The sequence below is a fragment of the Cuculus canorus genome, chromosome 5 (genome assembly GCF_017976375.1).
Source record: "Cuculus canorus isolate bCucCan1 chromosome 5, bCucCan1.pri, whole genome shotgun sequence".
In the NCBI taxonomy this organism is placed as follows: domain Eukaryota; kingdom Metazoa; phylum Chordata; class Aves; order Cuculiformes; family Cuculidae; genus Cuculus; species Cuculus canorus.
Genome location: NC_071405.1, coordinates 46,363,598 through 46,374,059, shown reverse-complemented (window position 1 = coordinate 46,374,059; position 10,462 = coordinate 46,363,598). Strand labels below are relative to the sequence as shown.

The 10,462-nt window shown below is 41.6% G+C and overlaps 1 protein-coding gene across 1 annotated transcript; it reads right to left on the bottom strand.

The window, feature by feature from the left end:
• Positions 1-441: 441 nt before the first annotated feature.
• On the bottom strand, positions 442-3,546 carry RAG1 (recombination activating 1). The gene has a single exon (XM_009557568.1). The coding sequence runs from the start codon at positions 3,544-3,546 to the stop codon at positions 442-444; it is 3,105 nt and encodes a 1,034-aa protein (XP_009555863.1).
• Positions 3,547-10,462: the final 6,916 nt, after the last annotated feature.

Genomic DNA, 10,462 nt, shown 5'->3' with positions numbered 1-10,462 from the left:
TAATCAAACCCTCCTAAAAGGTAAATAGCAAAATAGTTTTAAAAACACAAACAGGACAAATAGCCATCCTCCCTTTTTCAGCAAGTGTCATAATTCTCCAGAATCATACTCATTCCAAAATACTACATTGTAGAAAAACTTGTTTACTTTGGCTTTCTCACTTATAAACAACCCTCTAAGATCAACAGATACTGAAAAACCTACTTTGCAATTTGTTTCTGCTTTCACCTCATATAACAACTCATAAATGCACCACTGCATTGCCCCTCAGAAACTCCCAGCAATTGTGGTGTTTATTAAACATCACTCAACACCTTATTAAAGGTGTAAAAGGGAGTGTAAAAACGATCGTTTCACATCCCTGTATCTCTACAGACCTGGAAAAGTTGCCTCATTGCAGGAAGACAGCATCACAAACGTAATGCAAAATGCACGTTATGTTTAGAGTTCCACTGAATCATTGCTTTCCAAGACCTCTGAGGAGTCACCTAAACTGTCCTCTGTGTCAATGGTGAAGCCCTGGCTCTTTAATGTTTTATGAGCATTCATGAACTTCTGGAGGTACTTAGAGGTATATAGCCAGTGATGCTTCAAGACATCCTCCATCTCATAGCATTTGGACTGCCTGGCATTCATTTTTCGGAACCTCCTAAACAGTTTGTTTCCAGATTCATTTCCTTCACTTGCCCAGGCCCCAATGGACCCATCTCTCTCAATGATTTCGGGAACATGAGCAAGGGTTTTGTGGAAATAATTTGTAATCTTGCCTTCATATCTATACTTGAACTTTGTAGATAAGAGCTCAGCAAAACGCTGTGAATTGTAGCTATACTGGCACAGCAATTCTGGACACTCTTTGGCAGGGCATGAAGATCGCCACACTGGCTTCATCTTGAGATAAAGGTCCATTAGTTCTCTTAGGGCTTCATGCCTTTCCTTACACTTTATCAGTTCACATACTGCCTCTACTGTCTCTTTGGACATGAGCTTTCTAGCAAAATTTCCACTTATCTTCATCATAGGCTTCAAGTTCATTTTCTTCCTGAGGTGTCTGTCAAGTGTCAACTGCCACCTCTTCCTTTCCTCTTTAGACACATCAGGATTCTTGTAAACTTCACCAATCTCCATCTGGAAAATCCTGTAGAATTCTGTTGCATTGCCAATGTCACAGTGCAATGCATCTATGGAAGGCACGGTCTCAATAAAAGGTTTGGCTGAAACACCCTTCACTCTGTCACGGAGTTCATCAACAGATTCATGATATGGGTTGGATCTCCATATTTCATATCGCTCCAGATTTTCAGCATGGCTCCTGGTTATGGAGTGGAAAACCAAATTCTGTGATGCCTCCAGGCGGGTTGCATCACACAGGGTACAAATGTAAGTGGAACCTGAGGCCTCCAGCCCTTCCACTTCTCGCACAAGTTTCTCATCATATCCTGTACCCCTAAAGATGAATTTAAAAGTTCTCAGGAGGCCTCCCATTTCAAGTAGCAGTTCACTGTTTTTCATAGCTTCTCTTTCTGCTATGAGGGGGCTCAGAATTGCTGTCAGAGTTTCATGATCCGATTCATCAGCCAGCATAAGGCACAAGGGCTTACAACACAACTCTGAATTGGGCTTTACTTCTTCAAAGATCCTCTTGCTTTCATTCCCATATGCTATAGCAACGTTCATTACTGTGAAAGAAAAGCGAACAGCCTTCTCTGGTACAGCAGGCCCACTTCCATGCTTCTCACTGACATCTCCCATTCCATCACAGGACTCCTTTACTACCACAGTGAAGGGACCACTCAAACAGTCATCCAGTTTTTTTGCTTTCATGCCTTCCAAGATGTCCTCCTCCATGTCCTTTAAGGCACAAACCAAGGCTGCATCGTATCGAAATCTCTTTGCAATTGTGTCTACTGGATAGTCATCAATTGATAGTGGCAATCCTGACAGTCCATCTATAATTCCCACTTCTGTGTTAATGGATACATTTTTCAAGGGAGGTTTCCACTCAAATGGATGATAACCGGGTAGGAGGGCTTTCTCAGCAGTGCGAAGAGCATGCAGAGGCTGGAAGATCTGCCTGCCAGTGACAGCTTTTACTGTTCTATACATTTTATGATATTGGCTGCAGCTGAGAAATGTGTTGACTCGTATTGCCAGGCAGACAGCAGGGTGAAGTCCAGATCCCTTTCCTTGCATTATAGCCTCCAGTTCATCTGCTTGTCTGTGTTCATTTTTTGCTCTTAAAGCTAGCAGGAACAAAGTCATGCATACAGCCTTTATATCACCACCCTCTTCTTTCTCAGCAAAAGCCTTGACTTGACGTTTCAGTTCTCTCAAACGATGTTTCTGAGCTCTCCTGGTCAAAGACAGGAGATGCTGCCTTGGTCGGCCACCTTTATTTATGTGGCTGTAGAGCTCTCTCTCTTTCGTTTCTTTGTGGCTAGAGAGGTGTTGGCCATATTTTCCATGCAAGATCTCTTCATCACATTCCTTTACAGGGCACCTTACAGCCAGGCTATCAAGGATGTTCAGGAAGGATTTCACTGGGGTTACAAGATCTGTAGGGAAGCAAGGATACCAGCAAGAGGGGCAATAGCTGCCCATAACCTTGATACATTTAAGGATACAAGTTCTGCAAAACAAGTGCCTACATGTTGTTTCCACTGGATCTGCCAAAATATGTTCACAGATCAGACAAGAGATGGATTTAATGAAATCTACTGGGTAATCAACTGCAAGTAGATTGGCACTGAGATGTATATTCTTGCAACTGACAACCTCTTTCATTAAATTTTTGTTGTTCATCTGTGCTTGGTTCTTTACACCTCTGTTTATTCGAGCATGTTCTGCAATGATCTTCACATGTTTGCCATATTGCACACTGGGTGGCTGGCTTTTTCTCTTGAGTCTCTGACTGGTAGTGCAGCACACGTCACACTTTGGGGAGTGGGGTTGCCACTCCATTGTGCTGTTCCTAGGAAAATATACTTCACATGGAGTATTACTGAATTTTCTATGGATAATACTCCAGCAGTTGTGACAAAATCGAGTGGGATGGGTAGTATCAACATCCCCTCGCACATCAATCTTAAAAACCTTAGCAATGAGATCTGGCCAAGAGGTTGCTTTTTTCTCTTTCTTTCTCAGAAGCCACAGAGTTTCATCATCCACTGGGCCATGCACCGGATGAGTTCTCTTGAAAAAAACAGTTTTAAATGAAACTCCACAGATGCGGCAAAGTTGCTTCAGATTGTTCTGATGAGCTTTATTGTCTTGCATTTTCATGTCATTGGCATCTCTCTTGAGCATGTGCTTATTTCCCATTAAGTCTATCTTTTCTCCTCTTGGCACTGCTTCTTTTTTATGCGGTATGATTTCTTTTCTTGAAGCAGCCACTTTTTCTGCCTGATCTTTGTTTATGTGCTGGCTGTCATCACAAGATGTTTTTTCAAGTGACCTCACTTTAAATAGTTTGAATTTCCATTCAGAAAATTTTGTATATGGATGCTGAATTTCTTCAGGCAGATCCATTTGTGATGCTACTAACATCTGCAGTCTGGCAGAAACCAGATCACCTGAGAAAGAGCAAGAACCTGTAAGTTAGTTTATATTCCAAAATTAATAGTAATACCATGGTTTTAAATGGAATCCTAATCACTCTAACTGAGAAATGCTTTGAAAGTGAGTTACTCATCCAAGACACCTACTGCATTGAGAGGCTCAGACAGTATTCACTCAGTATCTCAGATAAGTACCCGAATGTGGTTTGCCTTTGATCCTGAGGCATCTACATGTCTTTTAATTCATTGATGCACTTCACATAAAGCCATTAGTCATCTCATACACATATCTAAATCTACCCTTTCCTTCTTATACCTCACTGAGTTTACTGTCAGTAACACCACTACAGGCACTACATTCTGAAAGTTTGGTAAGTTTTTAATATGAAACTGGACTCAATTGGTGTCTGAAAGATAGAATTTTTTCTGCGTCATGCTATATCATCTAAATCAGCAAGGCCACTGCTCTCACACCAGTTGTTAGTCCTTGATCTGCTCTGAAGTGCCTACTACATGCCATTAAACTTGGGCAGAGAAGCACATATTACTCAATCCCAGTGTAGACATTATTCAGGCCCCAGTTTTGTAAGGTGCATGATGACTGTAAGTAACTCCATTAAAGCAGGAGGAGTGTATCTTCTGTTGATGCAAAGCACTGTAGTTCCCTGGATCCTAAAGGAGATATGGCAATTTATAGTGGCTGCGGATTTGCTGTAGAGGGAATATTTATACATTCTAAGTTAGTAATTTGTTTAAGTACCCTGCTGAGAACACTCTCTGTAAGGATTACTGGCACTGGAAAGCTGAAAATGTCTGTTCAAATTTGATGCCAATTTTAGCTTTCATAGAGATGCAGCCAAAAGTAATATCAATATGGTTGCCATGAAAATATGGTATTGTATAAAAATAAACACAAGACTTCCACTTCAAGCACTGAAACTTTTTTACTACTGCATCAGATTTAGAAAACAAAATTTTGTAGAAACAACAAAAGTGACTTTTTTCATTTTTCATTACCTGGCTATGAGAAGTACACAAAGTAAACAAACAGTATAGAGAAAATTCAGTTTTGTGTTCTGATTTATTTTATCTCTAAAAAGTTATCTGGTTGGTGTGAGCAATAAAAATGAGGAAAACTATACTTTAAGACTATAAACTAGAATAAGAAATGACGCAGATATTGCTGTTACTTCTCTTACTGATTATAAAAACACTTAGCAATTCACATAAATTGCTAGAAATCTCAGTTCAGTGTCTACTCAGAAAGTATCCTTCATAAGAAGCACACCCAAGGCATGGTCTAAAGTGATGATGCCCAGGGTGCTGCTGAGATTATTTCATTTATAACCTTTCAATAAAGCATCATTTTAGTACAGCCTGTCAGAGCCCATTGGGAAAGGACTGCATGCTTTGATGAAGTTTCAGATCCAGAATGACATATCAATCTGCTCGGCTTTTTCCATAAAAGCTGTGTTTAACTTCAAAATTGTTCATTAGGGCTTGGCAACTAAAATTTAGGTTTGTTTTCTCCCCATTTCATTCCACTGAAAACAAGGTACCCATCTGCTCCCATTTTGCCTGTATGCCTGTATGCATCTGCCTACATTCCTCCATCTGACTGTCTATAATGCTAAATATCTCTGTATGCACTGCAGTCCCCTGCTGTCCATCACCAATCCAACTTAGCAACCTGCTTACCTCTATTCTGGTATTCATAGATCTATGATGTGCATCTGTGCCCAGATGTATTCAGTGCATCACTACTGTCTCACTTTCTTGACTGCATCCTGTGGCAGACTTGGTAAAATCTATCCACTGAGCAATAACCTGTGTGCCCCTGAATAGTCCTGTGTTCCTGTTACATGAAGAGTAATTGAATAACCCATTGCCCTATACTGTCCACAGATCCTTTTCTTCTACATAACACCCTATACAATTTTGTGTAATTTCACCATCACCAGCAGCACTTTCATGATCTTTAAACCATAAGCAATGTGTCCTCTAAGTCATTGTAAAGAAACAGCCAGCAGCAAATACATTTAGAGTAAAATAGGTAATACTTTCTCTACTCTTCTAACTCTTTGACTAAGAGCCACCATAGTGCCATACTCATCTCCAAACCCATGAACTGCCATTAAATGCCAATTCCAATGAATCAGACAGAGTTTAGCCCTGCTAAAGAAAAGTTCAAGCTATTGGGTTGGTGGTTTTTTTCCTCTTTCATGAACACGCTCTGCAAGAAACGAATGACAAAGAAGGCCTCTCAGGTCAGCCCTCACCTTCCCAGAGATAATGGATGCCAGCAGACTACTCATCAAACGCTTTTAATTGCCTACCTCCCAGGCAGTGGAGATTTCAACAGTACTCTTGGGAAAGCTAGAAATACTCCAAATACTAGGAATATTTCCTGCTACTCATGCTAAAAATGCCTGTGTTCCGTTATTCTAGTTGGGGTTCACACTGAACAATCTTTCTTATCTCTGCCTAACCCACTCAGACTCTTATGGAGTGAACCCCAGGCATGAACCCTCAGCTGTGGTTTTTTAATAGACATCGACAGCTGTGTTTGGTATTGCCTCTTTTTATCTTTTAGAGGGAAGCAAAAATCCCTTTTCTTCCCAGATCACAATATTTCATACATTTCTGAAAATGAGCAAGATTGCAGTACTTTTACTCACATCAAGGAAGACCTTGCATTATCGATAGTCTCACCAAAATGAACAGAACAACCTCTGACATAAGGAAGCACTTATCAAATAAAATCATTGACCTGCATATTAAACCAGGAAAAGGAACATTCGGATGTTCTACAAGCATCTGGGATGTTGTAATTAGCACTGCCAGCCTACCTTTAACTCACTGTTTGCAGAGCTGCTGCTATATCTGCCCAGTTTGCTCCAAATGTCAAGCTTTCTTGCTTTCTCTCCTGCGTGTTCTCACTCTTTCTGGGTTCCCTCTGCTTTTAAAAGACACTGCAGTGCTGTTTATCTCACTTATCCCTGTCCCTCCAAGCTCCCAGTACCACCCTGTTGCTAACCAGAGGTTACCAAACACAATACAGAACTCTCAAATCCAGGTGGCACCTGGCAATTTATGAGGCTTAACCACAGCATTCATATAAACAAGGTTTTCTTGTGTGAGCCTCCTGGGCTCTGACATAAATATGCAGACTCTCTCTAAGGAGCACCTGCTCTGTCTTTTAACACAACATTTTGCATTTGGCTTTCTTTTTTTATAATTTCAGGGCTGATTGTTAGCTCTCCGAGAGGAGAACCTGCTGTTCACACCACTGTCCCACATCAAAGCTGTTTCATTGAAGGCCAATGGCCCACTTCCTCAGATCAACAGCAGCCCAAGCTTCTGGGGTTTGGGTGAACTGACAACAGGAATCACTATGGGAGTCCCCTCTTCTGATACTAGTAATTAATTTTCAAGCATATTACCTCTTTGGTGGTATATATCCAGAGTCTTGAAGGCCCTGGGCTGAGATGACAAATCAACAATATAAAAGATATCTATACACATATTCAGTAACTGGTAAATAATACACCAGGTATAGGCCACAGGAGGCCACAGACAGTGGGCAGTAGAGTCTCTTTTCTGGAGAAGTCCAGTCAAACGCTTAGTTTCTACAGAGCAACTATCTCTAAAACTGACTCAAATTGAAAGAAACCAAATTCTGTTACACAACAGCACCCTGAAAGCTTTCAGTCTCCACACAGAACACTGCAAAACTTGTAGCGATCTATCAAGTCCTTTCAAATGTGAACATAAGTTCACACTCCAGAAGCAGGAATTTGCAATAGCAGCATAGCTACATAAACACCTACCCGAGCATTTCCTTTTCTCAGGAGACACTGTGATCTTACAGGACTCAAATTCATTTCCGATTGGCACGCTCTTCCCTGACAAGGTGGCTATAAGGGAGGCCACTGTGTTTTCACTGTGACGCAGGATATCCCAGTTAATGCGGCTTCTCCCTGACAGCATCTTACACTCCAATGGTGGCAACCAGAGGGAAAACAGAGCAAAAGTTGTAATATTTGACATTTGCTATAGCTATAAGAAGTGAGAAGATTCCCTCTCTATTATCTACTCTGATCTTACACTGCTTCCCATTCTTAGAATCGTAGAATCATTTAGGTTGGAAAAGACTCTTAGGATGATCAAGTCCAACTGTAAACCTAACACTGCCAATTTCATCACTTGAGCATGTCCCTAGGCACCACGTCTACACATCTTTTAAATACCTCCAGGGATGGTAACTTCCCTGGGCTGCCTTGTTCCAATGCTTGACAACCCTTTCGTGAAGAAATTTTACCCCATATCCAACCTAAACCTCCTCTGGTGCAACTCAAGGCTCTTATCCTATCCCTTGTTACTTGGGGAAAAAAGAACAGCACCCACCACACTAAAACCTCCTTTCAGTAGCTGTAGAAAGCAATAATGTCTCCCTTCAGCCTCCTCTTCTCCAGACGAAGCAATACCAGTTCTGTCAACAGCTCCGCATAGGATTTGTATTCCATACCCTTCACCAGCTTCATTGCTTTTCCTGGGACACACTCCAGCACCTCAATATCTTTCTAGTACTGAGTGGCACAAAACTGCACACAGTATTTGAAGCGTGGCCTCACCAGTGCTGAGTACAGAGGGACAATCACTTCCCCAGTCCTGCTGGCTACCCCATTTCTGATACAAGCCAGAATGCCATTGATCCTCTTGGCCACCTGAGCACACTGCCAGCTTATATGCAGATGGCTGTCAACCAGTACCCGCAAGTGCTTTCTTGCTGGTCAGCTTTCCAGCCACTCTTCCCCAAGCAATTTTTGTATGATGACGCCATGGAGAAGTATTTATTCCTGAGACTGTGCACCACACAGGAGGCTGACAGAACCTCGGTAACCAAGTATAATGTTTCATGCTAAAGCAAGTAATGTATGGAGAAAGTAAACAAAGTTTGGGGGCAAACCCTAATATCCATGCTCAAATTCTGACTCATGCAAAATCCTAATGTGAAATGAATCTCAATCAAAAACAACTGAATGGAGGTGTCAGGGTAAAGTGGAACGTAAATCATAGATGTTATTCGAAGCAAAGGCAATGTGGGACAAGGATGTCATAGCTGAGGTATTTATAGACCTCTGAGAGCATTAGACAATTAGATCCTGAACCCAGCTCTCCTGCTGTCACTGTTTTGCCCGGACTTCCTAACAACATGTCTATTTTTACTATTCACTCTCTAGCATTCGGAGACACCTTTTCAAAAATATATCAGATTGGACAGCAGAACCAGATATCAATCAAAATCAGGTCCTTGATATTGTTAGTATTGAGGCGTTTGGGCCTCTTTGAAAACTAGCTTAGCAAATCTCTCCCTCTGGGGTGCTTATTCAAAACTTCATCCAGGTAGATGGCTACCTGCCCTCTTTCCCCAGGAGCCTGAGTTCCCATGCAAGCAGCACTGTTCATGTAGCAGCTTGGTTATCAAAGGAGCAACACGAGCGTATGTCAGCCCAGTGATGTGACTTACTTCCCAAGTACTCAAATCACCTTGGAAAAAATATTGTCTTACAGGGATACTGCAGGCACCTAAAGGTTTCAATTGATCTTAAATTGCCACAGCTTTTGTTGCATTTTATGTCCATATGAGCATAATTGCTCTGGAGTCTGAGCTGCACAGGTCCAATAATGGAAAATGTTCTCTCTGTGCAACTGGCACCATCAAGTGGAGGAAAGCATTTTTGCATTGTTTTCTGTTACATCATGGGCATTGATACACGGCTATGGACCTAAGCTTCACATAAACCATACAGGTCTGGAAGCTGCTCTGAATAAAGGAGTCTTGTTTACACTTGGGATAAGAACTCCAGATAAGTTCCTTGAGTTCTCAGTTAAAATAGGCTGAACATCAGTGCTTTGGGTACCTTACAGATTATTAAAAATAGTATTTTTCAGCCTTAGAAATCGCTCCATCATAAGATATCTGTTCTATAAAGCTATGTAATGATAAATTTCCCCATATTGCAGCTAATGAAAGTAACATACAATTTGTCCACTTGTCAGGAGAGAAAGGATAGCTCTGAAATTCAGACAGTTGTCCAAGAAAGGGTCCACAAAGAGGGTTTTTTATTACTATTTATTTATTCTTAATATAAGTGTTTCTTTTTTGTGGTACTTTGGAGCCTTATCTAATGACCCAGCCATCTCTCTCCTCTATGTCTCAGCTTCTTGGCAAGTTCTAGGAAAAAAATGTAAGTATGTTTTGGACAAAAGCAGTGCTTGAAGTGGTATGTTAGGGTCTGGTATGCACCTTTGCTCCAGAAGCAGCATCCTGTTTGCCTGTGAGCCCAGCACTCAGAAGGAGATGGGCAGTTTAGTCATGGCACCAGCTCTTGGTTTTCAGGACTCAGGAGTGAGATGTGAGGCCAGAGACACAGAAAATCACTGGAAAAATGTGCTGCTCCCCCCAGTTTATATGCATCTAAATGCTGGGAACATAAGTGTTCATTAGATTTAAATATGTGTTAGTCGGGGATTCTTGTCAAGAAAACTCACTGATGCAAACAACCAAATTCCCCTTGTGCGTTTTTAAGGAAATGAAGCTGTCTTTGTTTTCACACTGTCCCAGTTTTTCACTTCCTTAATATTGCCCGTTGTCGCAAGCCACCGGGAAGTGTGGCCCTGGGGGAAGCGGAGCGCCTCGCATTGGCGCCTGCAGGAGTCCTCTTGGGTCAGCTGAGGTTGAGACAGAAAATTATTTCTGTGAAAAATTTGCTTTACATTGAGAAATGGCTTTTCTTTTGCAAATCCCAAGCAATTTGCAACTGATCCCAAAGCAGGTTGCAGTGTCTCGCTTGGAACAGCGCTGACAGCCGGAGCCGAGTGAATCCTGGCGTTATCCGTAA

What these genes read in the sequence shown, in the direction of transcription:
- RAG1 (XM_009557568.1), bottom strand. Translation starts at nt 3,546, where the DNA reads ATGTTAGTAGCATCACAAATGGATCTGCCTGAAGAAATTCAGCATCCA.